General features: G+C 31.5%; 3 protein-coding genes and 2 long non-coding RNA genes across 7 annotated transcripts; 3 read left to right on the forward strand and 2 right to left on the reverse strand.

Moving 5' to 3' along the window:
• The first annotated feature begins 55 nt into the window (after positions 1-55).
• On the forward strand, positions 56-2,355 carry LOC106442754. Its single transcript, XM_013884403.3, has one exon. The coding sequence runs from the start codon at positions 1,271-1,273 to the stop codon at positions 2,210-2,212; it is 942 nt and encodes a 313-aa protein (XP_013739857.1). The 5' UTR covers positions 56-1,270; the 3' UTR covers positions 2,213-2,355.
• Positions 2,356-6,168: 3,813 nt separating this feature from the next.
• Positions 6,169-7,110, forward strand: LOC106442755. Its single transcript, XM_013884404.1, has one exon. It carries the CDS (start codon positions 6,169-6,171, stop codon positions 7,108-7,110), a length of 942 nt encoding a protein of 313 aa, XP_013739858.1.
• A 6,191-nt stretch (positions 7,111-13,301) lies between these two features.
• On the reverse strand, positions 13,302-15,180 carry LOC106440871. Of its 2 annotated transcripts, none has more exons than XM_022717732.2 (4): positions 14,663-15,180; positions 14,398-14,573; positions 14,043-14,245; positions 13,302-13,723 (listed from the first exon to the last, which is right to left on the reverse strand). In XM_022717732.2, the coding sequence occupies exons 1-3, from the start codon at positions 14,924-14,926 to the stop codon at positions 14,236-14,238; spliced, it is 450 nt and encodes a 149-aa protein (XP_022573453.1). In that variant the 5' UTR covers positions 14,927-15,180; the 3' UTR covers positions 13,302-13,723; positions 14,043-14,235. The 2 variants fall into 2 exon arrangements, with proteins under 2 accessions (XP_022573453.1, XP_022573454.1); XM_022717733.2 differs by having other exon boundaries at positions 13,302-13,963.
• A 5,966-nt stretch (positions 15,181-21,146) lies between these two features.
• Positions 21,147-22,455, forward strand: LOC111214304. 2 transcript variants are annotated; one of them, XR_002663822.2, is made up of 4 exons: positions 21,147-21,517; positions 21,598-21,743; positions 21,940-22,114; positions 22,190-22,455. It is a non-coding gene; the product is annotated as an uncharacterized LOC111214304 (long non-coding RNA). The 2 variants fall into 2 exon arrangements; XR_007326607.1 differs by having other exon boundaries at positions 21,152-21,517; positions 21,619-21,743.
• Positions 22,456-22,594: 139 nt separating this feature from the next.
• On the reverse strand, positions 22,595-25,641 carry LOC106440870. The gene is made up of 4 exons (XR_001287779.3): positions 25,535-25,641; positions 25,303-25,436; positions 22,931-22,957; positions 22,595-22,848 (listed from the first exon to the last, which is right to left on the reverse strand). It is a non-coding gene; the product is annotated as an uncharacterized LOC106440870 (long non-coding RNA).
• Between the last annotated feature and the right edge of the window lie 57 nt (positions 25,642-25,698).

The raw sequence follows: 25,698 nt of genomic DNA on the forward strand, positions 1-25,698 counted from the left end.
CGAACCCGACCTAAAATATTCAAACCCAAACATAAAATACCCGAACCTCACCCGAAGTGTAAAAATATCCGAACGGGTTCTATACCTTTATATTGAAATACCTAAAATATTAAATACCCGATACGAACCCGAACATGTATCCGAATGCCCATCCCTACGATATATGATCATTTGTCTCTTGCTTGAACCAAAAAAGTGAAACCACTGATCACAAACTTTTCAATGTGGGACTTTTACCATTTTTAGTAATTTATAGTCGTTTTTAAAAATTCAAAATATAACATATAAGAAACAGTCTAAATTTTTTAATTATATCTTTAAAGTGATTGCTTAATTTCTTTTAATAATATAAAATTAAACAGAAAAAGAGAGGATACAAAAATTGTTATCAAATATGTATTATTCATAACAATTAATTGTCATATATATGTTAACTAAATTAGATAATTCCGTAGATTTTATTTAAAGAAAAAAAAATGATTATTCTTTGGTACTAAATTAATTTGATAGGTAGTTTAATAAATAGCATCGTATAAGTTTATATGGACCGACTTATTTTTGTAAAAATCATTCTCGTGATGACACGTGACTTCGAAAACATCTTGTAATACTCCACGATTAATATATAGTGGATATATATTAAAACTGATGAAGCTCCAGACGTAAACCCATAGAAACAATTTTTTGTTGTTGTACAACCCCATAGAAACAATTAAAACCCCGTATAGTGCAAATGACAAGCTTCAATTCACATAAAATACAACATCTAAATATTCTACTGTTAGTCTTAGTTAGGAGTTATCGGAACAACCAATCTCCCAAACTGCAACTGCACATATATAGCTCAAATTACTTGAAAAGATATATTCTTTCACACACAAAAAATATGCTACACATAACAAAAAAAAAAACTCCTCATAAAAGAAACGTGGAAAAATCACAAACAGAACTAAAATATTTAATGGCATATCATAAAATCACTAATAAAAATAAAATATTTGATCACATACCATAAATGATTCTCACCTAACAAATCTAAGCGAGTAGCTCCAAAAAAGAATTAAAAGCGTTGACTGACCATGTACATAAAAAGTATTCATTACCAATATTGAGAAATGTAATAGAAGATTTTCATATGTAGAAATTAAAAATAGTCAACATAGAATATGCGATTCCTATTTTAAAGTTTATATTTTAGTCTATGTGTATGCATACTAACACTATAAATAGATAGATATGCAAAGGTCTAAACCACACACTCATTCTCAAGATGCCTTCCCTACCAAATGAGTTCATCCCTTATACCGATAATACCATGACCCAAAATGATTTTGTTCCCATCCAGATTAACCGAAACGAGACCCGAACGGTGGTTCGATCAACGTTCGTTACTTCTGGAAACACAAACTATGCCAATTTGTTTTCTCCATCTCCGCCTTTTACTTCTTCTTACCGTGCTTCACAAGTCTATTCATCTACCTTAACATTCAACAGTTCACGCATGGCTTATCAGCCGAGAAATAACATGGTTTCTGCTGTGAGAATGCGTCAAATCTCAGGATTTGTTAACCCTCATTTTTCTCCAGTTTTGGCCACTCCAACCATCCCAAACATGTATCATCATGCTACTGTCCCAACCAATAATATGGTCACTAGCCAAAATGGTCATGACCGTGTCATAACTTCTGGTCAAACCATTAGAAATCACTCTCCAAATGTTTTTGGTAACGCCACTCCAACTATCTCAAACATGTATGATGATGTTATGGTTCCGACCAATAATATGGTCACTAGCCAAAATGGTCATGAACGTGTCATAACTTCTGATCCAACCATTAACCCTCCAAATGTTTTTAATAACAACCGGGAAACCTTTTACCCTGAACCTATCGATTACACTAAAGTCGACACAAATGACAAAGGTGGTGAAAACAAGTATCAAACCCATGGCATACCAAATGAAAATCACGGTTCATATATGTGTCCTCAGTGTCACAGTCAGTTTGATATTTCACCAATAATATCAGCTGCACGCATGGGGTTAGTTCATTCTAGCAATGAGACTAAAGATCAGGAAAACGAGAAAGGACCTTGTGCAAGAACTAAAAAAAGGTATCGTGAACAAAGTCATCCTGAAGTCAATGGTAAAGCTCGGAAGATCGAATCGGAGGACAAAGTTCCAGAAGAGAGCTGTGGCTCTAAAACTAATTAATCAAATATCATATAAGTTAAGAAATATGTATTTTGAATTAAGCTTTTAGTATTAATATCTATATGTTTGTATTAACTTATGATATATGTAAAATAAATAAAGCTGAATTTCTTTTTTCTTGTTTTCTTTTCACATTCATCACATTGTTGATGATTTAAAGGTTACAACATTTTTCTTTTGATGTAAAAAAAAACGAGTTAGAACATTTTAGTGTCGTTTGAGATAAAACAGAAATATTGTGTAAAAGATGTTTGATTTCAGTCGATTGCACAAAGAATTCGATAGAAATAATTTGATTTAACCAATCATAGAACACCGCATAAATTTTTGGTATATGTATAGTTTGAACCACATATCTCACTGAGAATGATATTATGCAAGAGTATATGAAATTTCGATGATTTTATTCAAATTAGAAACCGTCAAACGATACGTAACGCCCGACCGCCCACGGCGGTGCGTTAAATTTTTTATGGCCCGAACTCATTTTTACTGACCCTACAATCACCACATGACTTTTCTCCGTACTTTCGCCTCACTTGCATGGTATCGCGAATCATTTTTCGATAGGTCAACCATCTTTTCACTACTCTAGCCCAAGCATGCTTAACTCTAGAGTTCTAAACGGATGTGTGATGGAAAAAGTAAGTCAACTTTGGTGACATAGGTAACCAAATCAGTTCTCTTATGCATTTTCAATATATCACAACTCGGGATGTTACAATTCACTTCTTCTCAAAGAACGCAACACCCTCGTTGCGTCCCACAAAAGGTCTCATGGCACCTCTTAGGTCAAAACTGAGATGGCTAACCACCTCTGATACCACTTATAACGCCCCGACTGCTCACGGCTAATGAACCATCCACGTCCTCTCTCTTGGCTCGTGGCCCCATCTCGCCTGACGGGCGGTGCGGTAATTTTTATAAGGCCTGAAAGTCATGTTTACAGACTCTGCAATCACCACATGACCTTTCCTCGTACTTTGACAAAATATTTGAAATAATGTTATTAAATATTAATGGTCTAAACTTATAAACAAAATAGAAATAAAAAGAAATGAAACGAAATTTTCTTACCATGGTGATTGTCACTAAGATTAATATTTTTTAACAGTCAAAAACTCTAAATAAAACTTGAATAAGAGTGTACTAATACATGAAAGCGCAAAAAAATTTATAAACGGTGCCAACTATGTAATATACACAAGTACCAAATAAAAGCGAATAACCCACAAACAAAAAAAATACTAGATGATAACTTGCGCGCATACGCGGAGTGAGTTTTTATAATAATGTTTTTTCTTAAATAATTTTAATATTTTGCAACACTACAATCTTATCGATTATAAAATGACGAATACAAATGTTGGTTTCTTAAATGTATCATCATTGTTAAAGAGTTATCGTATTACATCTCATTTTAATTGTTTTTAAGATTTCATATGGACAAAAGGAAATTAATTTTTGCGGGTGACACAAATCAGCAAAACAAAATAGGCAACATCAATTGAATAATGACGAAAGGAGACTATGTTTTCTGCTTTCAATTTGTTTACTATTAACTTTCCATAAGAGATTTATTTTCTACATTTATAAAATTATTGTTTCGTTCTCGTCTTTGTTGCATTAATATGAGTTTAGTTTTTTTTTTCTAACTTCTTCTATGAATTCAGTGAATTAGATAAGTGTCAATTTAAAAAGTTGGACATCTGTAAAAATTAGTTTTACTCCAGATACATATCTAAGAATCAAATTTTGAAGAAAATAACTGGAAAACTATATTAACAAGTTAGTGTTCAAATCTAATATATCAAACTATTATAGAATATAACTGCAAACTCGAAATATATTGATATTGACATAGATATATAGTATATTTTAATATACATATTTATTATTGACACTTCCTATTCATATTTTTTTTAACATTTGTATATTTGTTGTAACAAAAATTTAAACTGTTAATCACAAAACTTTTAATGTGAGATTTTTCAATACAAATTTTAAAAATAAATATTAATATTTCAACAATTTTTCACTGGAAATTTTGAAATTAACATATTTTCATATAGTATATAATTTATTTCAAATGATATTAATTTACATATTACATATATATATATATTTATAATATGAATATCTGTTAATGAGACTTCATATTCATACAATTTATTAGGGTTGAGAATTTTATCCGATACCCGAACCCCTATTTGAATCCAATCCGAAAATCTCAACCGAAATAGCAAAATATCCGAACGATTATTGAATTCGGAGAGATTGGATATCCAAACCCAAACGTGTAATATCCAAACCGGAATGGATAATATCTGAACCCGAATGGATATCCGAAGATAACCAAACATAAGTATACTTAACCCTATATTTCTAGTTTATTTCTCTCATTTTACTCAAAATATTTTTATTAATGATGCACATTGCTTAAAATTAGATATTATACATATAATTATGGACAAAATCATTTGCTTCAAAATTACAAAACAACAACTAAACTAGTGGTTTTCTATTTTTAAAGTTTTATCTCCAAACCTATTAAAGTTTTATCTCCAAACCTATTAAAAATTTAATCTCTTAAAAATTAGAAAATCAGTTGAGTTAAAAATATATTTTAAATACAAAACAAAACTAAAACAATAAATAATTTATTTAATTTTTCTTCAAAATTTAGATATCCGAACCCGACCCAAAATATTCAAACCCAAACACAAAATACCCGAACCTCACCCGAAGTGTAGAAATACCCGAACGGGTTCTATACCTTTATATTGAAATACCTGAAAATTCTAAATACCCGATACAAACCCGAACGTGTATCCGAACGCCCATTCCTACGATATATGATCATTTGTCTCTTGCTTGAACCAAAAAGTTAAACCACTGATCACAAAATTTTTAATGTGGGACTTTTACCATTTTTAGTAATTTAGAGTCGTTTTTAAAAATTTAAAATATAACATATAAGAAATAAACTAAATTTTTTAATTATATCTTTAAAGTAATTGTTTAATTTCTTTTAATAATATAAAATTAAACAGAAAGAGAGAGGATACAAAAATTGTTATCAAATATGTATTATTCATAACAATTAATTGTCATATATATGTTAAACAAATTAGGTAATTCCGTAGATTTTATTTAAAGAAAGAAAAAATGATTATTCGATACTAAATTATTTTGATAGGTAGTTTAATAAAAGCATAGTATAAATTTATATGGACTGACTTATCTTTCTAAGAATCATTCTCGTGATGACACGTGACTTCGAAAACATGTTGTAATGCTCGAGGATTAATATATAGTGGATATATATTAAAACTGATGAAGCTCCAGACGTAAACCCATAGAAACAATTATTTTTGTTGTTCAACCCATAGAAACAATTAAAACCCCGTATAGTGCAAATGACAAGCTTCAATTCACATAAAATACAACATCTAAATATTCTACTGTTAGTCTTAGTTAGGAGTTATAGCAACAACCAATCTCCCAAACTGCAACTGCACATATTTAGCTCAAATTACTTGATAAGATATATTCTTTCACACATAAAAAGTATGCTACACATAACAAAAAAAAAATAAAACTCATAAAAAACGTGAAAAAAATCACAAACAGAACTAAAATATTTAATGGCATATCATAAAATCACTAATAAAAATAAAATATTTGATCACATACCATAAATGATTCTCACCTAACAAATCTAAGCGAGTAGCTCCAAAAAAGAATTAAAAGCGTTGACTGACCATGTACATAAAAAGTATTCATTACCAATATTGAGAAATGTAATAGAAGATTTTCATATGTAGAAATTAAAAATAGTCAACATAGAATATGCGATTCCTATTTTAAAGTTTATATTTTAGCCTATGTGTATGCATACTAACACTATAAATAGATAGATATGCAAAGGTCTAAACCACACACTCATTCTCAAGATGCCTTCCCTACCAAATGAGTTCATCCCTTATACCGATAATACCATGACCCAAAATGATTTTGTTCCCATCCAGATTAACCGAAACGAGACCCGAACGGTGGTTCGATCAACGTTCGTTACTTCTGGAAACACAAACTATGCCAATTTGTTTTCTCCATCTCCGCCTTTTACTTCTTCTTACCGTGCTTCACAAGTCTATTCATCTACCTTAACATTCAACAGTTCACGCATGGCTTATCAGCCGAGAAATAACATGGTTTCTGCTGTGAGAATGCGTCAAATCTCAGGATTTGTTAACCCTCATTTTTCTCCAGTTTTGGCCACTCCAACCATCCCAAACATGTATCATCATGCTACTGTCCCAACCAATAATATGGTCACTAGCCAAAATGGTCATGACCGTGTCATAACTTCTGGTCAAACCATTAGAAATCACTCTCCAAATGTTTTTGGTAACGCCACTCCAACTATCTCAAACATGTATGATGATGTTATGGTTCCGACCAATAATATGGTCACTAGCCAAAATGGTCATGAACGTGTCATAACTTCTGATCCAACCATTAACCCTCCAAATGTTTTTAATAACAACCGGGAAACCTTTTACCCTGAACCTATCGATTACACTAAAGTCGACACAAATGACAAAGGTGGTGAAAACAAGTATCAAACCCATGGCATACCAAATGAAAATCACGGTTCATATATGTGTCCTCAGTGTCACAGTCAGTTTGATATTTCACCAATAATATCAGCTGCACGCATGGGGTTAGTTCATTCTAGCAATGAGACTAAAGATCAGGAAAACGAGAAAGGACCTTGTGCAAGAACTAAAAAAAGGTATCGTGAACAAAGTCATCCTGAAGTCAATGGTAAAGCTCGGAAGATCGAATCGGAGGACAAAGTTCCAGAAGAGAGCTGTGGCTCTAAAACTAATTAATCAAATATCATATAAGTTAAGAAATATGTATTTTGAATTAAGCTTTTAGTATTAATATCTATATGTTTGTATTAACTTATGATATATGTAAAATAAATAAAGCTGAATTTCTTTTTTCTTGTTTTCTTTTCACATTCATCACATTGTTGATGATTTAAAGGTTACAACATTTTTCTTTTGATGTAAAAAAAAACGAGTTAGAACATTTTAGTGTCGTTTGAGATAAAACAGAAATATTGTGTAAAAGATGTTTGATTTCAGTCGATTGCACAAAGAATTCGATAGAAATAATTTGATTTAACCAATCATAGAACACCGCATAAATTTTTGGTATATGTATAGTTTGAACCACATATCTCACTGAGAATGATATTATGCAAGAGTATATGAAATTTCGATGATTTTATTCAAATTAGAAACCGTCAAACGATACGTAACGCCCGACCGCCCACGGCGGTGCGTTAAATTTTTTATGGCCCGAACTCATTTTTACTGACCCTACAATCACCACATGACTTTTCTCCGTACTTTCGCCTCACTTGCATGGTATCGCGAATCATTTTTCGATAGGTCAACCATCTTTTCACTACTCTAGCCCAAGCATGCTTAACTCTAGAGTTCTAAACGGATGTGTGATGGAAAAAGTAAGTCAACTTTGGTGACATAGGTAACCAAATCAGTTCTCTTATGCATTTTCAATATATCACAACTCGGGATGTTACAATTCACTTCTTCTCAAAGAACGCAACACCCTCGTTGCGTCCCACAAAAGGTCTCATGGCACCTCTTAGGTCAAAACTGAGATGGCTAACCACTTCTGATACCACTTATAACGCCCCGCTGCTCACGGATAATGGACCATCCACGTCGTCTCTCTTGGCTCGTGGCCCCATCCCGTCTGACGGGTGGTTCGTTAATTTTTCTAAGGCCCGAAAGTCATGTTTACAGACCTTGCAATCACCACATGATCTTTCCCCGTACTTTGACAAAAGATTTGAAATAATGTTATTAAATATTAATGGTCTAAACTTATAAACACAATAGAAACAAAAAGAAATGAAAAGAAATTTTCTTACCATGGTGATTGTCACTAAGATTAATAATTTTTAACAGTCAAAAACTCAAAATATAACTTGAATAAGAGTGTACTAATACATGGAAGCGCAATAAAATTTAGCAACGGTCCCAACTATGTAATATACACAAGTACCACCAACAAAAGAAAAGCGAATAACCTACAAACAAAAAAGTACTAGATGATAACCTGCGCGCATGCGCGGAGTGAGTTTTTATAATAATGTTTTTTTTCTTAAATACTCTTAATATTTTGCAACACTACAATCTTATCAATTATAAAATGACGAATACAAATGTTGGTTTCTTAAATGTATCATCGTTGTTAAAGAGTTAACGTATTACATCTGATTTTAATTATTTTTAATATTTCATATGCACAAAAGGAAATTAATTTTTGCGGGTGACACAAATCACCAAAACCAAATAGGCAACATCGATTGAATAATGACGAAAGAAGATTATGTTTTCTGCTCTCGATTTTTTTACTATTAACTTTCTATAAGTGATTCATTTTCTACATTTATAAAATTGTGTTTTCGTTCTCTTCTTTATGCATTGATATGAGTTAAATTTTTTTTTGTAACTTCTTCTATGAATTAAGTGATCTAGATAAGTGTCAATTTAAAAAACTTGGACATCTGTAAAAACTAGTTCTACTCCAGATACATATCTTAGAATCAAATTTTGAAGAAAATCACTCGAAAACTATATTAACAAGTTAGTGTTCACATCTAATATATCAAGCTATTATAGAATATAACTGCAGACTCGAAATATATTGATATTGACATAGATATATAGTATATTTTAATATAAATATTTATTATTGACACTTCCTACTCATATTATTTTTTTAACATTTGTATATTTGCTGTAACAAAAATTTAAACCGTTAATCACAAAACTTTTAATGAGGGATTTTTCAATACAAATTTCAAAATTAAAATATTAAGATTTCCATAATTTTTCACTGGAAATTTTGAAATTAACATATTTTTATATAGTATATAATTTATTTCAAATGTTATTAATATACATATTACATATATATATATATATATATAATATAAATCTATACTATTATTTGCGAAATAAATTTTCGTAATCGAGCTCTCACGTTAAAAGTTAGAGTGGTTAATATCGTTTATACCCTTAATGAATAAAATATATAAACAAATTAAAAAATAAAAACGAAAATTTAATTTATTTGATCAGATAATTGATTAAAATTAATAATAGTAAGAATTACCTAAAATCTGAAAATATAATTTAAAAAAGAGATAATTTCTATGTATATTGTATTGTTATCTGAAAAAGTCTTTTAGTGAAAAGTTAAAAACATAATTATATAACTAAATATTAATCTAAAAATATAATTAAAAAAAAAGATAATATATATATATATATATATATATATATTGTATTGTTATCTGACGGGTGGTGCGTTAATTTTTCTAAGGCCCGAAAGTCATGTTTACAAACCCTGCAATTACCACATGACCTTTCCCCGTACTTTGACCTCGCTCGCATGGTATCACAAATCACTTTCCGATAGGCCACCTATCTTTTCACTATTCCAGGCTAAAAACGCTTAATTCTGGAATTCTAAATGGATGCGTGGCGGAAAAAGTAAATCAACTTTAGTGATATAGATAACCAAATCAATTCTCTTAAGTCTTTTCCATATATCACAACTCGGGATTTTACACTATAGTTCTAGGAAAACCGTCAAACTATACATATACCAAAAATTTAATCTAAATGATGATTTTATTAAAATTAGAATTTTACACTTAGTGTTGAAAAACCGAGCGGCTGCGGTCCGGTGGCTGGGGGCACAAAAGCCTAAGCTCTGTAATTGGTCCGTTGTAATTGGTCCGTTGGTCGCCTTGAATTCACCCCTAGAAAGTACATACATGATCTACTGGGTGAGTTACTGAGTTGGTTTCTGAATACCCAATGAGTCACTTCAGTGGTTCCGGGCCTGGAATATTTATTACCAAAAAAAAACATGAGTTGATGAGCTAATAAAATTGTCTCCAGACTCAAAAATCGTCCGCACTAATCACAAGTAAATCACCCATATCACACTATAATGAGGCAGTTTCAAAACTCTTCAGCGCGCCACATCAGCAGGTTTGTAGGCCCCGCATTTATTTTTTAAAAGCCCATAATCTTTGTAAGATAGCTATGAACAACAAAATACACTTTAACCAAGTGGTCTAAGGCTTCTAATTAGGAACACAAGTTTATGGGTTCAAACCACACAGCTGCCATATTATATGGGTCTCACTCAAAGTAAATTTTTTTTTATTTTTTTGATATTATGTAATGTGATAATGATAAATGGGCTTCTTCAAAATATAAAAAAGTTTGATATTATGTTATTATAAATGGGTTTTGACTCTTGAGTTTCCAGGAAAGTAAGAAACAGCTTCTCTTCGTCAATTTCTCCATTTCCCCATCTTAAATCAATTCATTATTAATGGTCTCAATTCGTAACACCTCCTTAAATCCTCCTTATATATACTTCATCTTAAACAAAGCAACCCTTCATCTCTAAACCTCTCAACGATTCTTCTACTGGTTGCAGCTTCAGGGAGAATACAGAGCAACGAAAGTCGGTAACATCAGCAGACTGTTCAATTTTGAGTTATCGTGCATTTCAGCGTGAGTGAGTTGAACTAAAAAAACGGAGATCCGATGTCGTTCGAATCACAAAAACAGTTGCTTCATTATGCCCTGAGAATAAAATGATGAAAATATATAAGAAGAAATGGTAAGATCTTTTTAAAACTTGAATATTTCAATTTGAAGGCATATTTAATGATATCAGCTGCGTAGTTTCTTTTTTTTTTGTCGTAGGCTTTTTAAACCGTTAGATTATATGTAGATCTTCGGTTCAGCTTTAAGATCTTCTAGGTATCAAACCCACAAAAGAACATTAAATCTCACCATCACAAACATATCAAATCCATGCGTCGGCAGATTAAAAGAGCAAGAAATGAAAAAGAATAATGGAGATTTGGGAAGAATCTTCCTCCTCTCTGTTAGGCTAGATTGACGGCGAACTCGAGCCGATGGCGTGACGGCGAGAATGCGAAGATGGTGTGACGTTGAGCTTGAGCACATGTGAGATGATGGCGTGAAGTCGACCTTGAGCTCCGCCGTGGATTCGTCTCCAGAGAGCCTCCAGAGCTTCGTCACCAGCGAATCTTCGTATTCTTCAACTCCATTATCATTTTCTTATGTTTTATGTTGATCAAATATGAAAAGCAAATGGTAAGAAAGAAGAGGAAGAGAAGATTCATACCAAAAAGAAGAGAAGAGAATGAGAAATATGTGTCTGCAGAGAGAAAGAGAGAGAATAATAAATATGCACCCTCAGATTTATATTTATCCAACAATTCATAGGGTTGTCCTTTTATCTGTTTTTCATTGGTCAAAAATTTTAATATTTCTTTTAATTAATATTATATAAATTTAGTTAGAATTTTAATGTAGTTTATGTGTTTAGTATATTTAATAGTTATTGTTTATTTTGTGGTTTAATGGATCTATGTTAACAAGGGAAACACATCAAGCTTGATAATCAATTTATTTAAATGTCAAAATCAATTAACAAATTCAAACCTTCTTATTTTAGACTTCGAGAACAACAAAGCAACAAATGAACACTGAGCAAGAAATGCAGTAGAGACAGCCTTAGCTGAGGTGAGCAAATCTCTTTTCCATGACGCTTTAGAATAACTATAATTTTACAAACTCACACACTGAAAATGCAATCAGGCCAGGAATCGCAAGAACTTGTGAAGCTGTCGATGATGAGGAAATAAAAGGAGATTAAAACATTTTTCCAGTTTCAGACCTAAATTGTGACTCAAGACCCACCGATTTTCAAGCCCAAGCATTTAAAAACCCAGCTATTACGTTTTCATTGTGTTCGAAAATAAACCTATACCACTTTAACCTTTTTAGTCCACCATTCCCATTTTTAAACTATCCACAATATTTTTACCAAATACTCCCTCCGTTACATATTAAGTGTCATTTTAGAGAAATTTTTTTGTTACAAAACAAGTGCCGTTTTCGGTTTTTAATGCAAAATTTATTAATTTTATTCTGTTATTTGTTTTTCTATTGGTTGAAATATGGTTAGGTGTATAGGTAATTGTGTTTTTATATAGAAAACATGCAAAATTAATTGTTTCCTTAATCTGTGTGCACAAGTCTAAAACGACACTTAATATGAAACAGAGGGAATATAAAAAAACTACGAATGAAATAGGCATACAACTATATAATTATATGAAATTATATCATTATTAATCTATCTAAAAGAAACTATACTACAATTATATATTTTCAAAAACATGTCATGACACATTTAAAAAAAAACTGATTAAATTTCTTTTGGAAAAAAAACTGTTTTACGTTCCAATATTAGAGTTTTATATTAACAATTACCTAAGTTTTGCTACCTACGGTCATGAAATCGCTAATAACGTAAAAATCCGATTAAATCGTACAAAAATAAAATATGGAAATACAGACACAATTCAATTTGTTAAACTTTTATCTGTAAATAAAAAGTTATTCACTAATAAATATTAACCTCTAAACATTCCGCACAAGCTCTAAACAAGCATGATCCCTCTTTCTCTTTTCTATCGATTAAACTATGTTTCTTTGTATAACTAGGTGCTGACACTCCGCGCAAGCGCGGGGCTGGTTACTTTGGATATCGGTGGGACGGTAAGATTTACGGGCTGTTGGTATTGTTTAAGATTTGTGCAAATTAAAGAATAAAATTTATCGGAAATAAGACAACAAAATTGATCTTAGCTTTTGACGATTAACTCAAGTTAGAGACATCTCCCAAAACGGAAGAAAAATTCAAAAAGTATAATTAAGGTAAAACATAGAGAATGTGAAAAAGGCATAGACATGAAACAGAGAGCGTGGAACAACGGAAAGGGAAAGAGAAGAAGATGAAGAAGCTTACGTCAGGTATATGAAAATTAAAAAGACAGATATTGTGACAGCGCAGCACCAACTTATTTGGGGGTCCATATCAAGTTATCAACTCTGTATATATCCGTTGTTTGAATAAATACTCAAAATTTCAAACTACTTGCATTACAAAATTATTTTATTTTTTCAAAATTCACATTGTTTGCTAGTACTTGTTAGGGAGCTCAAGGACCGTAGTAGCATATATTAAAGCTACACTAATTTTCATCGCTAAGATCACACATTGTCTACATCCTTAACGTTAGGATATTCCAAGTAACACTTCTCCTCGTCTTCCTCGTCACGGGTTCCATCTTCATCTTGTAAACTCCAAGTAACCATCTTCCAAAACGCAGCACTCCACTTCTCTTCCCTCTTCAGGCTTAGCGGTGGTCTGTGACAAAATCCAGCCGTTGGATTGAAACAGAGCTCTTATATTGGCTTTGTGGTTCATAAGAGTTTCAAGAATGGTGAAACTGGAAGCATCGTGGTGAGTGGCTCCCCTTCTAAGGAGATCTGCCCCCTGTGTGAAATAGTTTAACAAAACATAAAGATTAAAATAGTTTAACAAAACATAAACGAAGGTTGACGTTTTTACATTATGAAAAAGTAATTGTGAGTTTAAAATGTTTGGGCTCAAGTTATGTTGGGCTCTATGTCTAAAACATGATTTGAACTTAAAAACTAAAAATAAAAATAAAAAACGTTAGGTTATCTTTCTTTTTTTTTCTCTGTCGTCGGGACAGCATCACCTGTGGGATCCCTGACATGATTAGAGCTTAAGTTTGTGAGATTGGGGAGCGATAATAGTGTGATGCATTATTGAAGAGGAGTTTACTTACATCAGTTAGGCTTCGTCCGCATCATTCCATTGTCGTTGGTCCTCGGGTGCTTCGTCGTCGTCGGAATCTGCAAAATAAAAGGTTTTAATTTGTTAAGTAAGATGTCTTTTATTTCTTTTAGATTCGGTTGCTAAAAACATAATTCATTCAGTTTTTCTATTTTGTTTGGAGATTGCAGGGATGAAACTGTGGATCACAGAATCCTGTAAGAAAAACAAAGAAAAATCATTATTTGTTCATAAAAAAACCCATAGACAAAACCAAAACAAAAACATGAAGACACGTTTCATATATGAACAAAGAATAAGCAAAGCAGAGTTAAAGTGATAAAAAATAAGTTAGAAACAATCATCACCAGTTCATCAAGGAGGAGAATGGTGATGTCCATAAACTCTCAATTCTTGTTAATGTTACTTGAATCCTAGAATCGGATGAGCCGACCAACAATGGACTGAGTGGACCTTCCAAGGCGGAGAGAGTTGAAGGTGGAGTAGGGAACGGCGGCAATGGCGGCTGAAGCGGCTGGAGCAGCTGGATAAGTCATTTTTGCGACGGATGTGAGAAAGTAAAGCGATCGGAAAACTGAGAAAGAAAAGTTTGAGACAAGATGGAGCTTTTACCTCGAGGGATTCTATATATATGAGAGCTCTGAAGGCGTTAGAGGAGAAACTAAGCGTTTGGTAGGCGCAAAACGTGCATAGAGCCTTAAAGATCGACCATAATAGCTGATTGCCGGAAGGAGAATCGCAAGCGACGAAGGAGATGGTGAAGATGGCGGCTTCCCTAATCTTCTTAGCTTTGTCTGTATCACCACTTTGGACAGATACAAAGCCTAATAAACAGAAAACCAATAAGCGCAAAGCCCACTTTTTGTCGAAGTCCATTCGTTACCCATCAATTTAAAAAAAAAAAAGGTGGGGTCCACAATGTTATATTAATTTCCGACCTTCATAATATATATTAGTTTCGGCCATCATTGTACAAAGTATCCTTTAGTGTAGTGGTATAGTTGTGGGTGTTTATATCTCAATAACCTGGATTCGAATCACATATTTGACACTTTTTCACACTTTTAAAAAGTGGGACCCACAAACCGCTGACGTGTCGCATCAGGGGGAGAGAAACTCTCCTATTATATAATAGATTTGTAAACATCTTGAAAACCATTTTATTTTTAATGTCATTCAACTATTTAACAATAATATAATAACAACCTACTAATTAGATAATAACAACAGAAAAAATTACACTTGAAGACACATTCCAAGTTTCCAATTACCCATAAAGACACATTAGTCTTATAGAGTACTTTCTCTTGTTGAATTGTCCAATTTAACCCTCAACTATGTGAAAGTGGGTTTCATTGGATTTTCTAACTAGAACAAACCGATTATTTTGAAAACAATTAATTTAATTTTCTTTTTCCTAAAATCAAGTAACCTCTCACGAACAAAACCCCAATCTCTTTTTCTCTGTTTCCACTTTCTCGATCCAAAATTGGATCGCCTAACCTTCTCTAATCAAGAATCCGATTCATCGATTGCAACATGTTTCTGCCGCTTTGCTTCGGTTTCAATCTCCAGCAGGGAAGGTTAGTTTTTGATTTCACAAACAATTACATAAGTCCAATTTTTCTTATCTGCCTAAAACAAAAATTAGTCTTTTTTTTTTAATGATTTTGCAGAGAACGGAAAAGACCACCGCCTTCCCGAGAGGCTTTTCGCAACAGATAGAAGACTGGTAGAAGATGAGTTTCGATGTATTTGGAGACGTCTTGTGGTCTTGTGGATGGGCATTTGGTGGATGAGAGATTGGTGAAGGGGAGTTGTATGAATTCGAGACTGGTAGAAGATGAGTTTCGATGTGTATGGATAGGGGATCGGTGGATATGATAGTCGTGGACATGGGATACGTGGACAACAGCTCTGTGGATAGCAAACAACAACATGAGTTAAGGGGAGTTGCATGGATTGGAGACTGGTAGAAGATGAGTTTCGATGTGTATGAAGATGGATGGACAAGAGTTTCGTGGATAGGAGATCGGTGGATATGATAGTCGTGGACATGAGATACGTGGACAACAACTCTGTGGATAGCAAACAACAACATGAGTTTCGATGTGTAGAAGATGGATGGACATGAGTTCCTTCGACAAGAGATTCAGTGGATAGGATAGTGGTGGACATGAGATACGTGGACAACAGATCTGTGGATATCATGAGTGATATTTTACCGTGACAATAAGAAATTAGCACATGAGATTATATTATGATGATAGTTCTCGGTTAGTCTGCTTATGAAAATTAAAAATCAAAACTACAATAAGAAGTATTTAAAAGTAAAAATCAAACTTTGTATATCGAAGGATGAGAGTTTCTCAGCCATTAAGGATGGAAGTTTCTCAGCCATTAAGGATGGAAGTTTCTCAACCATTAGATCTTCTTACTAACAGTTAATCCAACGTCCCGAAAACAATCTCCGATACCTACCTTTGTTTTCAAAACTTTTTCATTTATTGCAACCAGAAAAGAATTTGGTTACTTACGGTTATATGCTTAAAAACAACATTCTCTTACTTACACAAGTGGAAGGTTATTTTCGTCCAAATTTATACAGCTGTCACAACAAAGTGTCTCATCTTTACAATGTGTCTTCTAGTGAAAACAAAACTCATAATGTGTCCTTTAATGTAAGCTTCTCTTATGAACCATAAACCGCAACTCTTGAACATGAAAGCACTAATAACACAAATACTCGATAACATCATATAAAATAATATATGGAAATATTAAAAGCATATGAATTCCTAATCATTTTTATATCAATTCAATCATGCTGGGAGATTCAAATTTCAAACCTGACCATTTTCCGTTAAAACCCGAACAGAAAAATATTCACAAAACAAACATCAAAATCCCATCCAAGCATCATCATTGTCTCCGGCCCCGCGCTTGCGCGGAGACTACAAAACTAGTGACATCAAAACCATAGAACCCGTTAAAACCATAACAAAATTAAATAAAATTATTAAACCAACAAAAATAGAGTTCTGGCAAATTTGGTTTGAGCGTGCACAAAAAATAACAAACCACTAAACTAGAAGTCTCATAACAAAATAACAGATTTTAAATACCAAAATTTTATCAAAATGTCTTGTAGCCCTGCTATTAAATGTATAGAAATTGCTTAAACTACATTCAATCAAAAATAATCTAGTATTTGGGTTTAAGATTTAGTGATTATTATTTAGGGGGTAATATTGGATCTATTAAATTTTATAAATATTTTATAAATTATTTTTAAACATTTATATATGAATTTAAAGATTTAAAATAATTTTTATCACAAATTTAAAATATATATCAAAATGGTTGTCCGTAAATTTTGAAAATAATACTATTTTTTGGTGAAATTGAAATTCCTCCTTAAAATATATACACAATTTTGCTTTAGTAAAACGTTTCTCTATTTCAAAAACTAAACAAATCAGTTATATATTTTCTGTAAAAGACTGACTATATTTTTTAATTGATCAAATTTATTTGATATATAAATTTTATATTGACCGAATACATTAAAGAATATTTTTGCTCAAGTGTCTCACTAATGAATGGTTTTTCTTCTGCTGGTTTAGAACTCCGGGAGTTTTGATAACTCATTGGCTTTAGTTTAAATTTTGTGTAATCTTCGTTTTAATGATAATCTAATCATCTAGCGTTAAAAAAATAGTTATTTTTTTTATCTAACCAATATATGTGAATGCGTAAACCATAATTACTCAACAAAAACCAAATTTCATAACAAAAAATACAACTTTTATAAATAGTATGTATTAATGTATATACAGTAAAATAAAATGTCTTTATGTGTAATTTATATTGTATTAAATTTGAAATAATTTCTTTAAGCTAACATTGTTGTCAATTGGCTAATCATATACTTAGATGATCTACAAATAAGATATATTAGATTTTGATCCACGCGCTCACGCGGATATATTTAAAAAAAATATGATATTATTTATTTTTTATGTCACTATTTAGGGTTGGGCAAAAAACTCGAATTTGAAGAACATAACCGATCTCAATCCGAATAAGTAATACTAAATCCGAACCAAAATTGATTAATTATCTGAATTATTCAAAATTTTGGTATTTGAATAACTGAAACCTAATCCGATCCGAACTGAAGTAATTTGGATAACCAAAATAGATTTATATACTTATATATATCAATTATTTTTAGATTTAATATATATAAAAACATCCATAATATATATGATACTTTTAAGTTCGCTTAAATACTTGAAAATATATACAAAAAATCAAACGTAAATATCTAAAATAGTTAAAATATATTCAAAACTCCAAAAATACTTAAATAATTATTAATTCTCTATCCAAATATTTAAACCAAACCAATTTATATGTTAAGTTAGGTACTCTGATATATGTTATTCAAATTTATATGTAATATATTCTATTGTTTATAGATTTTTTTTAAAATTAAAGCATATAATAAATTTTTAATTTTTAAAAATAATTTAAATTAGTTATCCAATTCTGAATCAAATCCTCAAAGATCTGAACCGAACAAGAAATCACAAATAGACCCAAAAACGAATCCGAACACCCACCCCTAATCACTATTATAGTATATCCTATATGTGTCATCATAGGTTACAAAAATATTTGTTATCATATAATTAATCGTATTTTATATGTACCATCAAATAAATAATCTTATAATTAATAATATTTTATACGTACAATCATATAAATAATCACATATATTAAAATTTTAAATTTCAATGTGAAATATAAAAACTATAATTTAAGTTGGTGTTTGAAATTGGGCTTTGTAATGTATTTTTTATATATATTGAAAACATTTTTATATTGTATTTTTTATATATATTGAAAACATTTTTATAATGATTATTGTAAAATATGTTAGTAAAAATCAACTTTTGAATATATGTATATTTTTGAATGAATTTTTGATATAAATCAGTTTTAAATTATTATTTTGATTTGAATATGTATATCAAGTAACATAAACTCATTATTTTTAATATAATGTAATGGACTTTTAATTTTTTTAATAGCATAAGTTTATTACTCTTTTTTTCTAAATTACTGTTATTCATGTTTCCAAATAACATTATATTTTTTTTTTACTACTATCAATGTTTCCGAACAAAATTTTAAAATATTTCTACTTTAATAAGATAGATGTATTAAATTTAATTAATTGGAGGAGAAGCAATGGCTAAAAAATATCGTGAGTAGGTACGTCTTGCAAGCAAAATATTCTTGAAAAGTTGCAAGTAGCAAATAAACAACGGGTAATCAATTAATTAACTACTACTTGACTAAGATAGCAGATTAACAGCTTAGCACTAAGCCTAGAATATGCATTTTTAATATATATATATAAGCTATCTCTCCTATCAATTACGAAAATCTATTTTTAAAACTTAGACCATCTCCAATGACTTACTCTATTTTTTACTCTAAAATAGAGTAACTCTATAATAGAGTTTGAGTTTGCTCCAATGGTACTCTAAAATAGAGTAGAAAATAAAGTAATGAACAAAAAAAAACAAATTACTCTATATTTGGAGTAAACCTATTTTTTACTCTATTATAGAGTGAGAAATAGAGTACCATTTGAGCATTTTTTATTCTAAACTCTATTTTAGAGTGAAAAATAGAGTGGGGTTGGAGATGCTCTTACCGCTACCTTCCGTAGCGGTTGAAGAAAATGTGTTTACGTATATTTAAGTTGAATCTTCTCGAGGAGGAACTCATTGCATCCAATATTTTGATCATTATATTGAATTTTAGAACAAATGGTGAACTTTATATCAAACAACAAAGCAAATAATTACAAAGATAACAAAGACTTAATATCCCTTTCACATGTGCTCATATGCCTAGTGGCAGTTCTGTGGGCGCTTGCACCTAAACCCATCTCACTGCCTTTTGTTTTCTACACAAAAACAAGTTTTAATAATACTAAGAATAAACAAACATGAGAATCGAAAGAATATTTAGTGTTATAATTATATTTTCTGTGTCTGTACGTGTAATTAAGAATTCATAGTAAGTATGATATGGTTATAGCTATTGGGTTCTAGTATGTGTCATATGGATTGTTGGTGTTGGATCTCACATACAATATTCATTCGAAGAAATCTATTAACAGCCACGTTAATGCCCATGATTAGGTCTAAAATTGAGGACGGTCTAAAGAAAGAGGGGTCAAATGGTCGATGAAGGATTATTTCTACCTCTTTTCTTCTCCTTAATTCTTCTTCTTCTTCTTTTTTTGGTTTTATTATTTTGGCGTCCACCATTTTCACCGTATTCATCTTCCACTAGTTTGTACATTTTAATCAAGACATTTTTAGTAAGAACAGAACACCATCTTTCATATTATTTTATGTACAGTTTTGTTCCGTTTTTTGATATCTCTATAAAAATTTTTAGCCCCAATCAATTAGTGAATTACATGTTTATCTACAACATTTTGCATCCATACTGATAATATATGATCAGATGAAAGATATCGGATTGACTAAAAAGAGCAACTTGTTAAAGGTTAGTAATTCAAAGTTCTAATATGTATACAATAAGGTTATGAAATTACCATATTTCTCTTTTGAAAATAACTATTGGTCCCAGAATATGAGGTCATACTTTGCGTAAATGTTAATCAATCAAGGTATCCACTATTCCCACTACTTGATATTCAATGCTTCTTTAATTCGACGTTCACCAGATTCGTTGGATATAAATACGAATCGTATGAGCAAAAAATCGAACTCCTTTTGCTTTTTCCAATCCAGAGCTTCTGTTTATTATTATACAAACCGATCTGACCATGTTGACTTCTCAAATTTATTTCTCAAAGCTGAAGGTTAGCCGCTGTAGACAGACTCTTCAGACAAAACTGCTTTGTTTTGGGAGGCCCTAAAGGTGATGTTTATTGATTCGATGGTTAAATCCTTATTTCAATATTTGATTTCAGATTTAGAGTTTTAATATTTTTTAAATTCAGTTGATTATTGTTCCTTTCAGGCGACGCTCATCTAAGCCTCTATCATCATCTTAACACCTTCAAAGATCTCCAGAGACAAGGCTCGCTGTATGAGTTTGGTGACGCTTCTGTCGCGATAAGATTTACGGATCAGACCGGCTTGGTTGATCTCGCATCACCCAGCCAACCGATCTTGACATAACGTTTTATGACCAACTCATGACACTCACTAACACCAACTGATTTGTTAGGTTCTGTTTCAGTACATTCCCCTCATAATCACTCCATTTTTATTATTTCACTTTATTATTGCCTTATTTTTATGTTTTCATGTAGATATTTATCTTATGGGAAGGTTAGGGGTATCAAAACGTTTTCCAATGATGAGACCAAAGTACTCAATGCATCATGGGAACCATGAAATTTGAAAGGTATTTGACAACCATAGAAGTTTTAATATGTTGAACCGGTCATCTTATCTCTGTTTCCTTGGTTTGGAAATTCATTATAGTATTAGGTTTGATCTATCCAGGGAGTCAAGCGTGTACCTCAGTGTATTTGACTGCCTTGCTAAGTTCCTCAATGAGAAGTTTGCTGCCTCTGGTGTGGAACCAAAGGTGGTAGTGCCAGCAAACATAAACCCAAAGTAAGTTGGAGGTAAACACCATCGCTCTCTTCACCTCTCCCTACAATAGTTTCCAGCAAACGTTCCGAATGTTTCTCACACTTACCATCAGCTTGCCTCCTGTAAGAGAGTGTTAGCTAATCACATCTACTTATTGTTCTGCTCATTGAATGGTACATTTCTTTGTAAGCGGTATTAGCATCTCATATGTGGTTGGCTTGCACACAGGTCGGCTCTTTCTGAAATGCCGCTATCACATTGTCTAGAAGACATTGTTGGCAGCATTCTGGCCTTTGAATTGAAACTCTCTCCATTCAACTTCTCTACCAACTATCAAAGTTTCACCATCTCTCGCTTTTTTAAAAGCCACCAGCGACCACCACTACCTTTGTTTGAGAATCATGTAAGTTAAAATGCTGCTATAAAGTATCCAACGGGTTCCCGTTCTTGACTGTTCTTTGCAATTACTCATGGGCAGGGTGGTGATGACATGCCTGGTGGTAGTGCTTTGAAAAGGAGTCCTATAGGTTTGAACAGTCGTGACCTGAACCAAAGTGGCTGCAGTGGTGATTCGATTGTTGAGGGCGAGAGAGCAACCACTGGTTTGAACAGTCGTGCCCTGAAAAAACTATGTTGTTTTTTTAATGAGTTTCCTGGGATTTATACTCTGAATTTTATGCTAAAATAATAACTCTTCGTACTCAAATTCTATGTTTTTAGTATGAGAATAACCTCTCATCGAAATTACTTTGATAATTAGGTTGATTCTGTTAAACTTATTTGGTCAAACACTATATATAACCAATCGCAATAGAATGTTAACTACAATGCCACATGAACCAGGATCAAAGCAAAAGTTCCATAAATCAGCAACAAAATAATATGACTGAACTTACTTCAAAGCAATTTAGATAGTAAACAGAACATAAAAAAACCCTTAACGCAATATGTTTGAACACAATAAAAAATGTACCCCACGAAACAGACTTATCATTTTCCTTTGACAACAGGCCGGTCATTAATTTTATAAACCGTTACGGCTGCGACAAGAAAGTAATCCCAGAAGTCAGAAGAAGTTTATACATTTCTTTCTACCAGCTCCTAACATAAACATTTTCCATTACCTACATAGCCACCCTGCGATATCATATGTCTTGACTACTTCAGCATAAAAGCTCTGAAGTTTCTTAATCATTAATGGCGAAGACAAAAACTGTACCTTATGGGGAACTTGGCAAAGACCAGCCTGCAACAGTTAAAGTTAAATAAGTGAGGCGTTCTTCAGGCACCAGAACCGCTTTATCTCGCGCCATAGAAACAGAACAAGGTTCTTGACAATTCAAAAACACATTTTATTGAACTTCAGGTGTATTAGGCTTACAAAAGTAGCTTTGTGTAGTTTATAATCAAAGTTATATTTTTCTAAACATAATAAAATATACATCAACCAAACCAACATAATAAATATATATGAATAACAATTATTTATATAATTATTGTATAGTCAAGTCAAAATGATTTTTGCTCTTGATTATGAGACATCACTTTTTGATGACATTAGTCTATTTTAAATAATTCATATATGTTTGCCACTGCCAAAATATGCAAAGTATACTTCATATTTTTTGCTCTCGATTATGAGACTTCAGTTTTGATGATATTGGTCTATATTTTAAATAATATATGTGAATATATATATATGTGTGTGTGTGTGTGTTTGTTTCAGAAACTATATTCTGCCAAAATATGCAAAGTATGCTTTATATTCTTTGGTTTAGATTATAAATCATCCATTGTACTAATATTAAAGTATATTAGACCACTTATATATCTTATTATATTTTTAAATAATATCAAAGTAACAAAACAAAGTCACCTTTTTAGTTTTGTAAAGATAATCATGAGCTAAATGAGATATTACTATCCAAAATTCATGTATCTCTTTCTACAATGTAAAAAATAATATCCAATTATTACAAAGTATTTTAAACCACTAAAAATTAATACAAAATATAAAAGGCTAATATATTTTCATAAAATTATTAATACACATTCATATTTATTATACTTAAATTTTCTAAAGTGCTACAGAAAAAGAGTATGTCATTGATTAATTTTCATAAAAACATATTAACAGTTAGCTATTATAATTAAAATTATTTTATAAAAATTAAACAATTAATAATTAAAAAACCGGCGCGTAGCGCCGGAAAACCACTAGTAATATCGTAAAAATGAATGATAAAGCCCTAACAAATATCTGTCCTAACATATCCTTTTTATTAACTTTTTGTTTGTGTCCAGTACTCAGCTATATATGTCTTTATACATAGTATTATATATATTATATATTACTATATATGCAGTACCTAATTATGTAGGTGGGTTGTTAAATATGCATATATATATATATATATTATATAGGTTTAAGCTTATCCATTAAAATAATTATCAACTTCAAAACTATTTAAGCACTACAGTCTTCTGAACAAATTTTGAAATTTTATTGTTTTAAATTTAGTAATCTACAAAGAAATCCAATATAAGTACATAACCAATGACAGAAAAACATCAAAGTACAATTTTTAGTTACCAATATCATAATTCATAAGAAAAGCTTGTTCATTTTTTTACTAATACAATATGCAGCTGATTTCAGCTTTTGTACGTAACTAAGTAAAACAAATATAGAAAAAGTTGACATTAAAATTGTTTGATATGTAAAAAGAAGGTTATAAGAGATAAACTACCTTAGATAATATGATAGAAAAGAATAAATCTAGAGAGAGAATTTCAGGTTTCAACGCCATCTGTTATCATCCGTACATATCTTCCATTTCGATCTTTAACTCTCTCTGCAATTTCTTTATTATATACTATATAAGTAGGATATGTTTTCAACACATTTATAACAATCAACATAACCTCTCTCTTTTTCTTCCTCTCTATTTCCTCTAAGCATTCTCGCTTTGTGGGTTCTTCTCTGTGTATACAATTATACATATATTGAGTGGGGTCCAAGTATGTTACAACTTAGAGTAAAATAAACCGATGGTTTCATACAATATGTTATAATAGCTTTTATGTTGTGTATATTGTAGGTGGTTTCAAATTCATCACAAACACAGAAGTTTCTCAGATTTTGTTTGATGAAGACATACCAGAAATTCAAGAATTTAAGAAGAGGTAAGCAAAATCATTCAAACTAAATTATTATTTGTCTAAAAGTTTTACATAGTCTCTAAAGAATAGTTTTAATTTTGGCTTTGTTTTATTATACATAATTGCAGGATTCCCAAGTCCTGTTTTTGAATGGATACTCAATACGCAAGAAGAATCAGCGGAGCTTTTTTCATATGTTTTTTTGCTTATTATTTGTTTTGAACACTCGAGCTATTTTTTTTGGTTTTTGCTTATTGTTTTTTTTCCTCAATTGATTTCTATGTGTAAGGTACTGATGTTCTTTTTTAGTTACTATTAAGATTAAGATTAAGATTTAAGAAAAATATTTATTTATCTAAACGATCTGTTGCTGTTTTTCCTACAATGATTACTGAATCAATCAACACAACAATTATATTCGGAACTAACCTTCTGCAAATATGAAGTCATCTTCTTGCTATATGAATGCTATTGGTGGGACTGAATTGACTAAGGTGAAGCGGTTGGTTTGCGAGATAAACGAACCCTCGCTGAAGAAAGCGAACCAGTTTAAGCCATCGAATCTGAAAACAAAAGAACGACAATATTAGATTCGACAAATATTCTGCAATCTTACAACTAGATTTAGGTTACAATTTGATTAAGTTCAACGGAACATCACCTTTTTCGCTGGTTGGGTCCACTCCGAATTGAGAAACCCTTATCCCCTTTCTATTGCGACCATCGAAACACCGTAGAGATTTTTTTTTCTGTCGTTTCTCTTGAGTAAACAGAGAACAAAACAAAAACATAGCCCATTTGATATTGTAAGCCCAATAAGTTAGA

Source organism: Brassica napus, chromosome A3 (assembly GCF_020379485.1).
Source record: "Brassica napus cultivar Da-Ae chromosome A3, Da-Ae, whole genome shotgun sequence".
In the NCBI taxonomy this organism is placed as follows: domain Eukaryota; kingdom Viridiplantae; phylum Streptophyta; class Magnoliopsida; order Brassicales; family Brassicaceae; genus Brassica; species Brassica napus.